We start from the raw sequence: 18,287 nt of genomic DNA, 5'->3' as shown, positions 1-18,287 counted from the left end.
GGTCAAAGGAAAGAATTGTGTAACCAGTTTTTAACTTCTAGTATAAAATCTTATTTTCTTTGATGCAGATAAAAATCTTTCCGCATTTTTATTAAACTGGGATTCCTACCTGATCAGTTGGTATTTCTGTGAGAGTGACTTTTTTCTCACTTGGCAATTCAGCACGGACATTTAATCTGCTCGTTGAGTTCAGTATTTCAGAGAAACACAGAGAATTAATGTCAGAGCTTCTAGTTCAAAAATTCTCCCATCTGGCACTTCAGTGACCTTTTTGTATTTGCCTTCTTCCATATGACAGTGACAGTTGGTTTAACATCAGCTTTGACTTTGGAAATAAAATGGCCATTTTGGGCGAGTGCCTTTGAGATGGGCTGTGGGAGGTGTATGAATACGTTTGTGATAGGTACAGTAAGGAACACACCATATTCCCAGATACCATTTCCAGTCTCTGAGCTCTGTTTTCAGTTGCATTTGCTAGTACGTATCTAGCATTGCAATCTCTGTATCCAATTAAACTTAAATAAATATTACCCAAGAATATGAATTATAGTTCTGGGACACAGAGAGAGGCCATCAGGAGAAGAAAAGAAGCATCTTATTGTATGACCATTTTTTCCTTGCATCTTCTTTCCCCCACTCTCCTCCCATTTTTTTTTCTATCTTGCTCAAGTTCTCTTTCTCCTTCTTTTAGCTGTGCCCATCAAGTGTTCAGAGCAAAGGGCTGGTGTAGGTGATTACAGGGAGGGGTGAGTGTGTTCAAGGACCTCTTTGAAGTATGAGCCTGACTGCACTGGTAGCTCTGGTATGAGCCGGCTGGTGATGTTGTGCAGCATTACATGCTCTACTTACCCTTTCACAATTTTATTCACTCCCTTATCTCATCTCTTGTTCTTCACGGATCTTTTCCCGTATTGTAGAGTTCTCACCAACTGAGCTCTCTTCTCAACCTGTGCATGTTTCTGCTTGTGGGTGCAGCAGTTATTTGCTGACCCTATCTTGGGGAGGATGGAGAGTGCCACCACACAGGCCAAGAAGAAGCAGGCAAGACTTTTGTTTAAAATGAGAAAGAGCCTCCCTACTGCTTTGTTCTGCGAAGAGAATGAATCTGCAGATAGCTGCATTTTTATTTTGAACAAAGCTGCTTATAATACTCCAGAACATTCCCAAACTGTGTTTTATAAGTAGCAAATGTCAAATTCCAGGGATGCCAGAATCTGCAGATGACTTGTGTTCTCAATTGCCATGGTACCAAAGCATGATAGAAAATAACATGCTTATAAAAGGTAATAAAAACTCATATCCAGATAGGATTTTTCCAGTGAAAATTAATGGCAGACTTACGTTCTAAGCAATTCAGCTGTTGAATCACTAGTCACATAGCTATATATTTTTTTTCTTTATACATCTCTCAGCTAAATACAATAGCTAAGTCTTATTGTCTGTAATAATGAGATTGTTGCACTACTTCTAGCAGGCTTTGGCTCTACAAATTATAATCTATATCTTCATAACATTTGACTTAAAAAAGCCCAAGTGCTTTACAAACTTAATTAGTGCTCCCAGTTTCTGCTTGTGATAGGGGCAGGATCACTGTTGCGAACAGAAAAATGGAATTGTGGAGAGGTTAAGTGACTTCCTTACCTCACATCACTCAGTAATTTTTTTTTTCTTGCTGCATGCTAGATCTTGGGTTTCCCTGTATCAGGTCCTTTCATACTACATCTCCTGGAATGGTTCAAATGTGTGGAATTCAGATATTTCATTCAGATTTTTCAGTAGCAGTTTGGGATGTTCACTCTGGTATTTACCCAACCAGTCACTTTTCCCCTGGTTTTACACAGTGGCCATGACTGATAGAAAATAGTAAATGGTTGGCAATTCTTTTGATATTTTAGAGAAGTCCATAGCCTCTGGATGACCAAACCAAACATTTGTAGGATGGTAAATGTAGGATTTAAAACCCAGATATAATGCATCTTCTTGAAAGATGTGATGAGTTTCAGAGTAGGGTGTCTTTAAACTATACAAGCATTTTAAACTTTTTTTTTCTTCTGTGTGGTAGGATTCTGACCTGCTCTGCCAGAATTGGTTGTTCTTTGTTAGTGAGGATATCTTTATTCATATGAATAAATTCCACTGATATGGGACAGTCTATATTTTACTAAGTACCCGAACAGGTGATTAATTCCGGGGTCATTCATGACTGCTTTAAAATTAATGAACTGTAAGACTATAAATTACTTACATGGTTTAACTGGTCAGTCTCACTCTTTCAATGCTATATGACTTTAAACAGTAAATGAATTAGTCTAGCAACCTTTAATTCTAAGAATCCTGTTTCTTTGGGACCTCTTAATTTTGCTGACATTGATGAAGTGAAAAAATCTTGCATTGAAACTGTATCACGGTAACTACATCTGATACACCATTTGTTATTTTCACATTAATCCCACATGCAGATTTAGGAGTATTGCTTGAAATCAGGAGAAATTGCTTGATATAAGGTGATTCAAAGAGGCATCTTTGTTTAGAAATTGTTCCATGAATGATTTACTGATTTTTATTTATTTAATGGGGCTTATTATGGAGCTTTACACATGAAGCAAAAATACTCTTCTTGTGATTTCAGTCTCTTAACTTCAGCAGTATTCTTTATGGGAAAAATATTGGCTAAATGCTGACATTATGTTTTGAGAAATGGTAAGTACCATGATGGTAGGGTGGAGGCTGTAGCCCCATGGTCCATACTGATGTAATGATGACTAAGCCTTTTTATTGTAGAGCAGCCTTGGGATCTTCTCAAATTGATTGTGAGACTGGGGAGGAGGAGCAGGGGGAAAAAATACTGTCCAGACTGTGTTGTTGTCTGTCATACATTGTCTTCAGGTTCTGATCAGCAACTAAGAAACCGGCGAAGTATAAACTATGTTGTGCTTTTCTGTGGAACCACATGAGGAGTTCTTTCTTTAATGTTCTGGCTCTTTTTACCTTAAATAAATAAAAAACCACAGAGAAACACTAAAATAACTTCTAGTATCAAGCTGCACTAACTTTTGTGGTGCTACATTTTATTTTGCTTTACATTGCCAGAATCTGTGATACTCAAGTAACTACTGAAATTGACATGAATATTCTGATTTTCTAGGTAAGTCTTCTTTTGTGATTTCTTTTAAAAGTAGACAAGAGCTCTTCAGGTAGCTGCAAAGTGGTTGTTTGCGCTGTGGGTTTTTGGTGGCCAAATGTCTCATCATCATGTCTCATTTTGCCTTATGTTTTTAGTTGAGAGTGAGTAAATAACTGTGGACAAATTTTAAAAGTGGATTGATTTCAGTCATCAGAGCACGGAGAATGTATATGGCTTGGCAGCAGAATGTGAAACAACTTGGGGAGGTACAGTTATGTATTTGACGTTAATGATCTGTTGCAGTGACCACTATCTTCAGCCCGGCCAGCACCCGCAGTGTGCGGCAGGAGTGGGGAGCAGGCGAAGGCTCGAGGCTTTAAAGCTGCTCCTCTGGAATTCAGCTCTGCCCAGGGGAGCTGAAGCTCCAGGTGCTGTGGCTGTCAGCAGCCCCGACCAGGGAGAGGATAGAAAGTTGCGGGGAGGCTTGCCTTTGGATACAGTTTCAGGCTTACGGCCGAAGGGAGTCCAAGGAGCACAAGCACCGATCAAATCAGTGCAACAACTTATAAAGGGAGGTGTTACAACGGGGATGGCCTGACAGGGGACCAATAGGGGTCTTTGGGGGAGGGATATGGACAGGGATAGACATTCTCGTGGACCAATAGTCTCTAGGGGTGGAGGAAAGGGGGTCACATGCCCCAATGGGGCATCGAGATTTCGGGGATTTCCAAGAGAGGAGGTATCCGAGGGGGCAGGGTCTCAGGGGATTGACGGGGACCATATTAGGGTAATTGGGGAGGGTTTGGGTGACAGACACAGAACAATCCAGAACTCCAGGAGGGGTTTGGGCGATTGGCAGGGAAGGAGCCAGAACAAAGGGAGGGGATAACCATATTGGGAGCACCGGGGGAGGGGCTTGAATCTGGGGCAAACCAACTGGGAGTAGGAGTGGGGAAGGTAGGGATGAACCATTGGGGTACAAAGAACATGCAAAAACAGAATAAAAACATGGCATCACCACAATGATCCATATGTGAGAAATGTAATGGGTAGGATGCTCATGGAGAAGTGCTTCTGTTGGACCACAACTGGGCTGACAGGGATCTTTTTTCCAAGATCTGGAAATCAGATCTGGGATCAGGGACTCTTAGCTATTAATACTGTTGCCTCACTGTGTAGGAACAGTCATTGCTATTTTCTGGATTAAATCTTTTTTCCCACAAGATACCAAGTCCCTGGACAGTTTCTGAGTGCTGCTTTGGAAGTGCTTTTCCAAAGAGTAACTTCAAATACAAAAAAGGAGTTTCTGTAGGACCACTCTGTTTTCTGTGTAGAAGAGCAAAACTCCTTAAAGGGAGACAGGTATTGGAGTCTAGTTTAGCCTTTTCCCCTTAGAACCAAAGCAGACTTTGGGGGTGAATGTTCTACATGTGAAATTCTCTGGTGTGAATACCATACATATATTCGCATTGTTTTGTCCTACCTTTTTTTCCTTTTAGAATTTTTTTTTTTTTTTTGTATCATCTGCTCCTTGTCTCGGCCCCTCTCTTGCCATTTTTGCCAACATCCATTTTTCATCATGGTTCTCTGAGGTACTGGGATACCTGCAAGGTTGGAACCTTGGTGACAAAGCAGCTATTTCCTCTCCTATTTTGCATGTCTGGGGCCACCGAACATGCCCAAAGTCAGAAGTGGTGAATAGTCCAGTGAATCCCTTGAGACTTTTCTATCTGATACAAGGTTTGGAAGGATAGTAATGTTTGCTTGAACAATACATACATGATGCAGGTTTTTCCTGTGTATTCCATGCTATACCTGTAATAATTTATAGCCGTTAAGTGTATTAAGTTGATTGGCTTATTTTTAAATCATGTTTCCTGTAAAGAAGAGTGAAGGCATGAATGAAGATCCCATACCTCTGATCCCCATAATTATGAGATCTGCTGGCAAAAATACCCCGTCTGAAGGAGCTAACGGTGGTTCCATTGCCCTACTTTTAAAAGCCAAATAGTTTTGGAAATAGTTTATACCTCAGAGAATGATGCCTTGAACGTAATTTGTTGTGGGAGAAACACAAAATCATGGCAGTTACTCCTGAAGGGAAAGGAATCATTTTACGTGTTGACATACCTTAATGTTTCGTTATATGATGACTTGTTTTAAAGAAATGACAATTAAAACTGCTTAATGACTCATGCAGTTGGCAAGATAGAGGTTTCTTTAAATGCACAGCATATTCATACAGAACATTTCTTCCTCTTGATTGCATTTTATAAAGCATAATTGTCATCTCTCATATGACAAAACAAAATATTATTACTGCCAAGGTATCACTTGTATTGTCTCTACATACATTTGAGGTCAGTACTTTTAATAGTTAAGGTGCCGTTGAACATCACATCTTCATGTAGCACCAGTTTTTGACTAGTGGAATGTACAACATCTCAGTGAGTGTCTGGGCCCCACTGTTTTAAGTACCGCATTACATAGATAGGGAAGACTAATGAATCACAGAGGTTGACTTCCTGTATGTAAGGGCTTGTTTAACTTCGTTTTTTATTCTGGTAACTGTAGCTAAATCAGATATTCAACAAAATCATCCATTTTTGAGGCTGCATTGGAAAAAGTTTCCACAACTTTCTGGATTGTCATCTTCACTGAAGTGTACAAGGGCTGTTCAGAGTGTAAAAGAAGGGTTAGTAAAAGAATAGTGCCCACTCTGAAGAACCTATCTCTTAGGTAGATAGAACAAATGAATTGAGGTAAAAAGAAAAGTCCGGTCTTAGACGTGGCAGAATGTACTTAGAGGGAAAATCTGACTATCCCAGAGGATCACAAAGGAGCATCTAAAAGATTCTGAAAATGAACTGGTGTTCTTTACGACAAATACTGTGCTTTCACTGGAAAATGGTCCTTAACTCTCTTATGCAAAAAGAAATCTGGAAACAAGAAGGTGTGTTAGGCTTCTCCTGACTACCAGCAAGGAGCTACCGGGTGGTAGACACTGGTTTACAAATCTAACACCTTCTGATGCTAAGTATTTGTACATATCCCTTGAGAGGTTGGAATTTATAAGCAGCAGTTATGCAGTATAAGGGAAAATTATATTTAAAGGCTGAATTAATGTAAAAAAATTCAAACCCATAATGTTCCTAGAAGTGGTGTGGTCAAGCTGGTGAAATCTATGATCATTTGTATGAGAGGAAGATTTCCAAAATGTTTCAATTTTGCTCAGCACACTGTTGCTTTTTTGCATGATAAGCCACTACACAATAAGCTGTACCCTTAGCTGGAGCACAGGAGCAGCCTGTCAGCACTCCTGCTGACCAGGGGCAAAAACTGCTCTACTGTGGTAGCTTAGCCTTGCTGATGGAGGGAAACCTGAAACCACCAATGAGTTTATTGTGTCCTTAAGTTGGTTACAGCCAGTGTTCAATGCTGACCTTTTAGATCTGGTCCTTTCAGATTTCACAGAACAGGTTTCCAGCATGAAGTTGGCCTGTTGATGGACTTGGCCTATCAATGGCAGAATGTAAAACAAATGCTTAAGTATTGTTTCTCTTCAGTGTTTTATAGGCAGGATAGACAGTTTGGAAATGTGTACCCTTCAACAGCAGCAAAAACTTAGCTTTGTTGTCTTCAACAGTATGCTCTGGTCAGCAGCCATTGGGAGAGAATGCTTTGTTTCTGCCAAGGAGATATTGATATCGGTGAGAGAAAAGTGATTAATTAAACCCCTTGTCAGTTCTGGCAGGAGATGTGCTGCAGTTGCAGAACAGGCAGATGGGCATGGTGAGCAGCCTCTACTTTTGCATTTCTCTGCAGTCCTCAGACGTTTCCACAGGTCGCAGTGGTGTCCAGCCTGTGCATCCAGTAAGGTGTTTGACTTCTGAGTGGGGAGCTGGCTGGTGCTTGTCTTGGTTTTAGTCATTTGTGAGTTGGAAGTTGGCTACTGTAAGATGATGGTGGGGATTTTTATCCTACTCCAGATTCAGTCAAGTGGCCTGAATGCCAAAGTGCCTCCCTTCAATATCTAATTCCAAACTATTACTGCTTCCAGTCAAGACAATAGTAACAAATGCTTACATGGCCCACATTAGAGCTAGACATGGATATTTTCCAGTGGAAAAAGAACCTAGAAGCAGCATTCATGCCATTATTAACATTATGGTATGTTTATAGCTGCGTGTTCCAAATATTTTAATCTGATACAGGTGCCTTGTTATCCTGAAGGGAAGACAAGTATTGCTTTGGAACTTTTTGTCCATATCTCCTGCCCCTGCTTTCTAGATCATAGGGTTTCAAATGCTGAGAAATGCTGATTTATTTGCATTCATGTTGATTAAGCAACATGGAAGTGTTGCTATATTAAAGGTAATTTCAATTAACTTTATTTTAAAACGTCTTTGTTGGTAGCAAGCATTGCAAGGACATGGAGATGACTGTGGGAAGTATGTGGATACATGTCTGTGCATATGAATTGTTTTAGGGAAAAGAAACCAATTAGTTTTACAAGACTAATTAAAAACTCTTTGTGCAGCAGCTCTTTATCTTTTCTCTCTGAAGTATCAGACCAAAATTACATAATTGTCTTAATTTTAACCCAAAAAAGAATTATCATTTGGAATGAAGGGAGACTTTTCCTTTTCTCAAGGAAGTTATAACTTGGTGAAGTTCTAGTCTTGGAGAAATCACTTTAGTGAGAAGAAATTTGAACCCTTGTAATGCCTGGTTTGTGACAGTAGTGATGTCCTTCATTAGAGTTGACCTGGTATATGATCATTTGGCCAGATGGCACAGTGCAGGAAACATACTTTAAATTTTTAATGTAGAAAAGAAATCGTTCATCTACTGTTACAGTGGATCATAAAAAAAAAAAGAAAAAAAGCCAAACCTCACAAGGTATAGTCACCCAGTATTTCTATAAACAATTTAAGTAAGTTGGATTTCAAGGCACAAAATTGCTCTGGGAAGATGGCAGAGAATAATTTATTGGAGAAGTTTTTGGAGATACTTTGGGTTAGGAGGGAAGACTCCTGATTAAATAGTAATTTCTTGGTTTTTTTATATTAACTGTTTTAGGAGGACACGTTTTCAAAAATTAGATTATAGGTGCTTGAATGGAATATTATGCTTGTTAAATTGTTTTTATATGAACAGTTCAATTGACAGCAAATTAACACTGTCTATCCTTAAACACATGCAAATGTCATGGAAAAAGTACATTGTAGATTACTTTGATTTGCCGTACAATTTAAGGAGCCTCTTGGGTCTGCTTGCATCACACTTCATAACTTTTCCCTGTAGCCTGAAAGCTGAAACTATTTCTTTTCTTTCCAAGTCAAGTCTCTTATGGGTGAAAACAGAAGCTGAGGCCTCAAACACAACCCCTCACCAACAGTGTAATTTAAAAAAATGTCATATGTATTGGAGTGTATTGAAATTAAAACCAGAAACGTACATGACTGGAGTATCTAAAGCTGCTGTTCTGCTCATTTTGTGCTTTTGAACTAACCACAGCGTATTTTGATAGCTCAAGCAGCAAGTGGCAGTCTTTGGAGCTTGGCAGAGTCATACCTCACAGTAACAAAGAATTGAACTTCCGTGCTTTAGTGTGCCATTAAGGTGCAGTCTCACGTTTCAGTGCCTGGGAATTGATTTACTGATTTGATTTTCTGAGACATATGGTGATAATAATAATAACACTGTATAAGCATTATTTAAAAATACAATAATATACTGGCATTGAATCTTTGGAAAGCCAGCACCAGCCAGTGCACGCACAAACTACCATCATTTATTTTAGTTTAGTCTCATCCAATTTTGAACAAATGGAAATCAATACTGCTTGTAGATATCTGTGGCTAGATTGGAGAGAGAAGTGAGTGGCGTCGTTGCCAAGAACACACTGTACAATAAAACACAAATGTATGAATTTATGTATGTTCCTCACTTGCCTTCCTTTTTCAGGATCTTTTAGTGCATTGTACAAAGATAGGCTTTTTATAGTTATTACTGTGATGTGTGTGTCCCCTATGTAAAATGCATGTGTTGTTTTCAATTTTAACATAGAACTAGAAAGTGAATGCTTATGAAGTTCAGTGCCTTTTTTGATGCTGGCTGGTGCATGGAATGATATCATCTTTAAGCCCATTAGAGTCAACAAATTATGTTTTTTCTTTTCAGATATGTGTCACAAAGATGTCTACACGGAACTGCCAGGGAATGGATTCAGTGATCAAACCTCTGGATACAATTCCTGAGGATAAAAAAGTTCGGGTTCAGAGGACACAGAGTAGTTTCGATCCATTTGAGAAACCAACTAATCAAGTGAAGAGGGTTCATTCAGAGAACAACGCTTGCATTAACTTCAAAACTTCATCTGCAGGGAAGGAATCACCTAAAGTCAGGCGGCACTCCAGCCCCAGCTCTGTAAGTGCACAGTCCTGATACCTCCACATGTACCAAATGGTGGAATTAGAGGCACCAGATTAATGTTTTCTTGGTTAAGAAGGGATTGTTTACTTGGAAACAACAAAAAAAAAGGTCATAGCTGCTATTGTGTTTTCCATAAATATTTGTAGTGTTATTAATAAAATCAGAAAATAGAACTTGAAAAAGAATATGAACTATGAAATTCCTTTCAGATACTAGTTAGGGTGTCTTACAGGATTTCTAAGCATTTTCCTCTTCTTATCCTGGTATGTCATTACAGCTGCTGTTATGTTTATGCAGCAAATTTGGCAGAGGATTGCTTATATTTGAAGAGGAATTCTTTCCCATGAAGTTTAAGAAACCACATAAATTGCCTTTTTGATTTTTAGATTTCGGTTTTAGAGAAACAGATCAGATTTGACGGATTTTGTTTACATTTTATAATTCTCTTTTCAAAATCAAGTAGTAAAAATAACTTTTATTTCCCTGTCAGAAACTCTGTGAGAGAGACAGAGGGAAGAGAGAAAAACAACAGAGAAGGGTTTGGGAACACATCATAATAATTTTATTCTCAAGTATTTTGAAATAAAATAGATAAATAAAATGTCATAGCTTTCATGAATAATGCCCAGAACAGATTTCCCCCAAAAGACCTTCAAAATTATTGAAAAACTATTTCTGTTATGCTTTGGCAAGAAAAATCCATAATAATGTGACCTTTGAGTTGAAGACTACAGATCTAAGTAGAACGGATGTAACACTTCAAATCTTATTTGGTGCGAAACAATTTAAAAGGTTGATTGCCTCTTCTTTTTCTTTTCTTTCTTTGCTTTGTTTTGCTCTATCTTCTGGACATCTTCTGTCCTCCCTACAGAAGTTTGACTGAAGCCTGTCAGACTTCTAACGAGAAATGACAAGAGATTCATTTTCTGTAGATGAGCTGTGTTTAACCCATGTGAATTTAGCGGGTAAGATGTCACGCCTCCAGGGGACCATCCTTTTTAGAAAAGGTTACATTTTAAAATGTAACCATCTGTAGCAAAAACAAATTTGCTTTTTCATCATCACTTGGCATTGTATAGCTGCTGCCAGAGATGTCTCTAGTGTATTCCATCTGAGTCCATGACAAGGAGTTTTTACCATAAAACTTTTACAATCATTAAGAATGGATGAATCTATTTGCACTGTGTTTACTTGTTTGTGATGCCTGATTATTTTTTGGCACCACAACTATTAATTTAAATTACATTTTTTTTTTGAAAATCCTGAATATTTTGTGGTATTAACTCACTCCTCATCTTTGCTGTTCCTCTTAGAAACTATTACTAATTTCTGTTAATGTTTTTGACATTCTTTTGTTAACACTGAAGGGTTTCAGTTGCTTTGCTTCCAGACTTTTGAAGCAGATGTTTTTGAAACTGTGTTTTTGGCATCTTGTTCTTTTCCAGAGGGCTGGTACTCTACTGCATCTGTACAATCTCCTATGATCCCAGTATTTTCTTATGTAAATGACATTAATGCTTCCTCTACTAGTATGCTACTGGTTAGAGCCCTAGCTAAACGTATGCTTTTGTTTATCTTCATCTATGCTCACTCACACAGACTTGCTGGATACAGGAGATGCAAAGGAATTTCTTGTAATACAATTCTCATTTCTCAACTTCCTGTAATTCTCTCTGATTTTTATAGCTCTGTTTGGTGAACTCAGTTCTTCCTTCTGCTTGGAGGCATTGTTAGTAGTTTTTGACTTTTCCTTACAAGGAAGAGCATTTGGAATAGTGAAAGTGTTCATGCCCATGAAGAGGGAAGAGCAGTTCACAACAAAATGTGGTGTTAGCCCTCTGCTGATCAGGTCACACCTCGTCCTGCCTGGTAGACCTGAGTTCAGCCATCCAAGGCAGAGATATGATCAAAATGCTTCATTCCCATTCCCAGAACCTGAATACATGGCTTCAGGCAGTAGATGCCCTGATGCACATTTTATTGGGTGATGCCTGTGTGGTTAGTTGCAGAAATGTATCATTCTGTGGCTTTGAATTTTACTTGAATTAACAAAAGGTTTAGGGTTTCATCTTTTTTTCTAGCCCTGATGTTGTCTAGCAGATGCCCTTGCTACTCACTCTTCTGATCATTACATCTTTTCCTTTCATGTCAGCTGCATATTTTCCCTTACTTAGTTCATACTTGGTTCTCTGAAAATTCTCCTCTGGTACAGGTTATACCAGTCTGAATGAGCATTTCAGTTTCTGTAAATGATCTTGAACATGCTATGATGCCCTCTGGGCCATACGGGCTACAGTTGTGGAGTTATGTTTCAGTTTTGGCTCTGCTTCCTGTAAGCTTTATTTTAAGATATTCTGATAGAGATATGCTACCTTCAATTTGCACTTTCTTTGCTTGATTAGTAGAGGAACTGAATTAGAGATAAGCTTCCATTTAGTCTTTTCCTTTCATCATTTAAAGTCCTCCATAGCCATCAGGTGTGGAAATGATGTCTTACAGAAGGTACATGGCCAAGGCTTGCAGTCTCCATATCACTCACTGCTTCTGCTCAGGTAAAAGTCCTTTATTTGTCTCAGAAAAATAACATTGTTCAAAATGTGACCTGAAAGACTGTGTTTATAATGCCCTGGGGTGTTAGTTTCTGCTTTAATTAATTTCAGCAGCTTTATCACTTCTCTGACAGGTATCAGTTTCAGTGTTTGGTAAAGATCACAAAATACTCTGCAGGTGGTATGTTGCCCATTTTGTGTTGTCTGTACCTTTGAAATGCTCCGCACTTTTTGGTGAGAAAGATGAAACACACACAGAGGTTTTGGGAAGCTGGAGCTCCATGATCCTCCCACAGACTGTCACTTGGAAAATAAATCTCTTACTTTTGGACATGAATTATTTTTCTGCAGTTAATGTTGCACCTTTTTGTGACCTGGTAGAATTCCTGTGTAGTTAATTAGTACAGTAGTGTACAGACAGAATTTAGCACTTTTGTTTGTTCGTTATACGACAAGCTTAGTTTTTACACTTAGAATCCTTCCACCTTCTCCCCTTACTCTGAACATAAGAAAATGTCTATGAGAGTGATTTCCAAACTGCTGGAGCTGATTGAAATTGTATGTTATTGTGGTATGAATTTTCCAGCAGAAGAGAATTATTCCTTTGTCACATCAGAGTAGTGGATAATTTGGAGGTATGAAGGAGGTGTTTGCCTACCTGTGTGTTGCCTGTCAGCCACTGTTAGAAGGAAATTTGGCTTGACAAACCTTTTCTCTGATCAATCCCAACACAATACAAGTGTGTGTATATACATATATACATTATATACATGTGGCTATAGTTGTGTGTACTTATCCATCTCTCTCCCTCTCTGTCTATATCTATCTCTCTAAAAATCTCATGCTGAGTCCTTTGTCTACCAAGACAAGAAAATGCTTTTCTTTTCTCCATAAATGAAGAAAAGGTAATACTACAAAATAATCCAGACAAAATAAAAAAATCACAACTGAAAAACAAATACATGCCACTCTTCCCCAAATAGCTGGTTTTAAAAGATGGTTTGATTGTAATTATATGAAAATTTTGAGATCCATGCTCTTTAGACACATGATCAAACTCTCCAGTTCAAGGGAAAGTTTTGGTGTATTCAGAGTACACATTTTATACACTAAAATAGTACTTTTGCACCATATGTAAAAAGAATGTTGCAAGCTGTATAAACTAGCCATGTGCTCAAGATTTAGTTATGTAGTGATACACATCAGTTTGTTCTCCTTGAATATCTTAAACTCCCTGGTGGTGAATTTAAATGTCATGCTAAGGTATATAGTCCTACCTGTCCGTTACTTTTTAAAAACAAAATCAAGTAAAACACTAACATTCTACTAACTCAGATAAATGTAAAAACCCCAAACATTCAAATAAAAATAATTGGATAAGCAATTCTTTACTGCATTCACTCTGCACTCTTTTTGGGAGAGCAGCCTTTCTTCAGTTTCTGTAACTTTAATTAATTTTTAGTCCTGATACATGCAACTTTCCTCCAAAAAGTACAAGCAAAAAGGCATGAATCCTGTAATGATCCTGCTGATCAGTACTGTTAGCACTTTGCAAATCAGTTGTGTAAGAAATCTATCTCTAAAATAGACACCAATGTCAGGATGTTTCCGAAAGTAAGGCATCATTTCTGTCTGCCCAAATAAACACTTGCTGTGCCATTCTTGCCTCTTTTCCTCTCCAGGTGTATGCAACCTTCTCCAGTAAGGAACCTGTTAATTACTAGGGTAACTGCATCTTTCCTGCTTGATATGTTTTATGGAGGTAAGATAATTTCAGAGTTCAGTGTAGAGAGTGGAATTTTCTTTACTGGCACAAAGGAAGTGTTAATAATCGTTAACCTGAGGGATACTCTCTAGATGAAAAGGCAGATAAAATGTGGCAGTTGAGCCAGCTCCTGTGCTCTAATAGCCTGGAAAACAAGTGAACGGCTTTACAAACTGCGTCCAGCCCCGTCACAGAGAGCTCATGGTTGCTTCTGCCCAGGTTGCTCCTAATTTATGGCTATATGTTAAAGGGTTAGGAAGATGCAAGCAACAGAATGGGGTCAGAGGAGGGGAGAACAAAGACTGAGGCTTGGTTTGGATTCTTGAACATCTTTGTATCCCTTGAACATTGCCCTAGAAAACAGTCCGTCTTTCAAGGTATGGTCAAATTGGCCTGTTATTATAAGTTGGATACAACCGGCAATTAGTGTAAAAATTGCCTATGGTTTTGTGAAAGAAGGTTTATTCTTGTGCCAAAGAAGACAAAAAATGGTTAAAAAATAATGATTATCTTTCATTCTTCTGATTTAATCTCAGTTGAGCTTCTTGGCCTACCTTTTACTTTCAATTTTTTCTAGCACTGAATTTATTATCCACTTCTAATTTTCTTTAATTTACAGAGGTACTGTGAGAATGATGTTTTTCTCTTAATGACAGTCTTATATTGAAGTTTCGTATCCTGCAGTTAAAAAAAAGGGTCTATTTAAAACTGAGACTCGGGAGTGTGACGGTTAAGTGTGACATTCACAAGCTGTTCTGCAGTTATGAAAAATGCATGAGAACATAACCCACACAGCTTCTATAGGAATAGTCAGGTGATTTTCAGTGTAATTTTCCATTAAAGCTTTCTTTATTACATAGATTTTGAAAAATTCTGAGAAATAGAGGTATTCATGTGGCAGTGTAGTGCAAGGATTCATACTGCTGGTTCTTGGTTAAGCCTATTATCTGTCCTACAGGCTGTATCAATGAAATGGCCCTTTGAAACTACGTGGTCAGAAAAGACAGTTTCTTCTCATTTCTTTTTTTCTCTGTTATTTTTAAGACTCTCATGTCAGTTTGAAATACTAGCTTCTTCTATTTCTGTACTCAACATTTTGGCATACTCTTTCTATCCTTGTTACTATGATCTGTATTTCCTTAACCAGAGGGGGAAAAAATATCTAATCTCGGTTACTGCAAGCCATGCTGCTAAAAATGCTCACTCCCTGTGCTCAGTGGTGCTCTTAGACTAAACTAGCACTAGGAAAAATATAGGCTGATAATAAGAAAGCTACCTAATGAAAACTATTTTCAAGGAAAGTGAAACATGAAGGCAAACAAGTAAAATTCCCAGTGAGTTTCCTGAAGGGAAAGATCTGCATTGTTCTACGCTCCAGTTGCCAATGTCCTCTTGGGGATAACACAATCTACCACAGCTTATGCTGACTTTCACAGTGACTTGGGACTATATTCTTTAGAGGCATGAGGACCTTTACTCCCTTTTGTCTCAGTAATTCATTTGGCTTGCCCATTTGAGTTCTATGAAAGATTTCTCTGAAGTGTGGAAGTTCACTTTGCAGTGAGTTTTCCAGTTGTATCAATTTCTTGCTGACTGGTGGTTTACTTTTTTGCTGTTAGATAGTTCAATCTTGGTCACATATGCATCTAGGTGTTTTGGGGTTTTTTCTTAGCTTTGTAAGCTGGGGGGGTTTTTTGTAGCAAATGCAGAGCTCTAATGTGTAGCAACAGGCTTCGTTATGCCTAGTTAGTCCCAATGGTGTTTAGAACATAGAGGGGTTTTCAAGCACTGGAACAGGCTGCCCAGGGAAGTGGTTGAGTCACAATCCCTGGAGATATCTGAAAGATGTATAGGTGCTTGGGGGCATATGTGGTGGGCTTGGCAGTGTTAGGATTAGGGTTGGACTTGGTGATCTTTAAAACCTTTTCAAACCTAATTAATTCTGTGATTCTCTGTTAGTGTTTTAGAGGGTTAAAAAGCAGTAAGAAGGAGCAAGAGAAATGGAAAAATAGTAGCTATAGAAGTATTGTAAGGTTAGATCTTCAAAAAGAAGCTTTGAAAAAACTTTTATCAAGATACATGTGTTCAGCTAAAACCAGTACTCCTCCATTGAGAAATGTTGTCTGGGTCAAATTGGGGATTGCATCAGTTACGTAAAATACAGGGGAATTTTTTGTGAGTCTGCTGCTTGTGCTGTCTGTCAGTGGCTGATGCAAGCACTGTACATCTGATGTGCTCTGGATATGTCTCACTCATTATGTGTATTTCAGTCAACAACATCCCAGGCATCGTAAGGGACTCCTGTGATTTAACAAACACAAATCTCTGTGTAAATGTATTCTCATATATTTTACCAGAATGAATAAAATACTTTGGAAGAAGAAATTGTACTTAAAAGTGAATTTTCTATGTTTGATTTTAATATTAGCATATACTGAAAAAGATGCCAACCTTGCTGTAACAAGGCATAGTTTTTAAACAGAAATGGTTGAAAAGGATAAACTAATGTGGAGAAACCTGAATAATGAAATTCATGAAGCTGAAATAATGCCCAGATGAATGAGGGACTTTAATAATAAAGGAAAGTAGGCTGAAATGGTTATAGTTTTCAGCAGTCATGTGGAACTTCAAATTATTTAAATTCCTTCCATAGCCCTTTATTTTGATTCCTTTGAGCTTGAAACTTAAGTTTTGAAAAATTTCTTATTTTTGCATTATTTCAGTCAGTCTTCACCTCCTTTATTTTATTATTTATATTATCCAGAAATAAAAGGAAATGTAAGAAGCATCTGAACTTCTTAATATATAGGCAATTTGTAATTAGAAGTTTGAATTAATGTATGAGATTTCATTTTAAAAAATTGAGAAAATGTTGGGGAAATGGTTAATCTGCCCCTTTATTTTCTGAAGTAAATGCATATGCTGAGTGTTTTGGTGTTTCATTAAGAAGTATCATGCAAATTATATATATTAATATATATATTCATTTACCTCAGAATTTATTTAAATTTTTTTGATAAAATCCTCTGAAGTTCTTTTCTACACCACATGCCTTCAAAAACTGTAAGCCTTTAAAGATTACAAGTGCCAGGAAAAACAATGTCAATTTTTGCAAAGGGAGATCTAATGGTGGAGAACCTGGGCAATCCAGTCCAGTGGTGCAGCTGGAGCAGAGCTGAGCTCCACTGCAGAGGTGCTGTCACCTGGAAAGGGGAGGGTGTCTGCCCAGTGGTTTTGCTGCACACGGGGCAGGGCTAGCTCAAGCATTGGGTTTGGGCTATTTCTGGGCTTGTATCCAGCTTGAGCAGGCACAGGACAGGGTGGGAGGCTGTGTGGGGAGGGTGGCAGGTCAGCCATGCTGCTGCAGAGCTGAGCCCAGGGCACAGGGCTCTGTACCCTCAGGAATGAACTGTCCTCCTGATCCAGCCAATGCCAGCTTTTAGAGGTTTGCCCGTTCTTGATGAGGATGCAGCAACTTCCAGGAGGAGAATGAGTCAAAAGTCATGACTTTCAGTCTGTGCTTCTGGCAGCTGGATGACAGAGAAATGAGCTTGAGGTTGTAGAAATAATTATTGTTGCTGATTTACTGTGTGGTAATGGATTAAAGGCATCCTGTTTCCTCTCAAGATGTTAAGGCTTTACAAGTTGTTGTGACCTTTAGATTATGGTTTCCAGAGGTAGAGAATAAAAGTAAATCTCAGCGTGAAAATAAGAATGGATGTGAAACACATGTATAAACTCTGTCCTTTTTCTGTCTTGCTATGAGAAGCCAACAGTGAACTATTCACTGTTAACTAGGGCAGCATTTCCACTCCAGACAAAGCTAGTCACTGTGCGTTCATTGCAGCCTGCAATTTGGGAAATACTTTTTGCTCCCTCTTCATTAGATGCAAGACATTTTAACATCTAATCACTTTTTTTCTGAAGTTTTTTTAATGTTGCATTAGTCCATAATTGGATAGTTAAATGAGAAGGCTACTTGAATAAATGTTTTAGTCACCTCTATTAGTGACATCTGTAATAAAACTGTGATTTAAAAAATCCTAGAATTTGTTTTTAACCAGGCAGAATGCCTTTTTAAGCACAGATTGGAAACCAAGAATATTACTGCCTTATCTATAATGAAGTGTTCCAAATAATGTAGCAGGAAAAAGATCTGAGAGTTTTGAGCTGACAAGTTTGTGTAAGTCTATTAATACTTAGGAACTGGATAGCAAAATAATAGGCTGTTCTTTGTATTGGAGAGAGGAAAAAGGGCTCAATTTTGCAAACATACACATGTATGTCTTTATACCATTCGATAAAAAGCTGGAATGTTAATATCAAAAAAGGTGTATAGTTGCCAAAGTGCCAGAATTTTTGCATAGAACAAATGAAGAATAGTTGAGTAAAGAAAATGTTTGCATTTTCT

The 18,287-nt window shown here is 38.2% G+C and overlaps 1 protein-coding gene across 5 annotated transcripts in view; it reads left to right on the top strand.

Moving 5' to 3' along the window:
- CDK14 (cyclin dependent kinase 14) overlaps nucleotides 1-18,287 on the top strand; it is a 319,768-nt gene that overhangs the window by 76,155 nt on the left and 225,326 nt on the right. For all 5 annotated transcript variants that reach the window (XM_010399183.3, XM_010399186.3, XM_010399187.4 and 2 more), the window contains one exon: nucleotides 9,311-9,556. In XM_010399183.3, coding sequence (XP_010397485.1) covers nucleotides 9,311-9,556 — 246 coding nt within the window. The remainder of the gene's footprint in view (nucleotides 1-9,310; nucleotides 9,557-18,287) is intronic.

The sequence above is a fragment of the Corvus cornix genome, chromosome 2 (genome assembly GCF_000738735.6).
Source record: "Corvus cornix cornix isolate S_Up_H32 chromosome 2, ASM73873v5, whole genome shotgun sequence".
In the NCBI taxonomy this organism is placed as follows: Eukaryota; Metazoa; Chordata; class Aves; order Passeriformes; family Corvidae; genus Corvus; species Corvus cornix.
The sequence above is the reverse complement of the archived record's forward strand: the minus strand, read 5'-3'. Positions and strand labels throughout refer to the sequence as shown.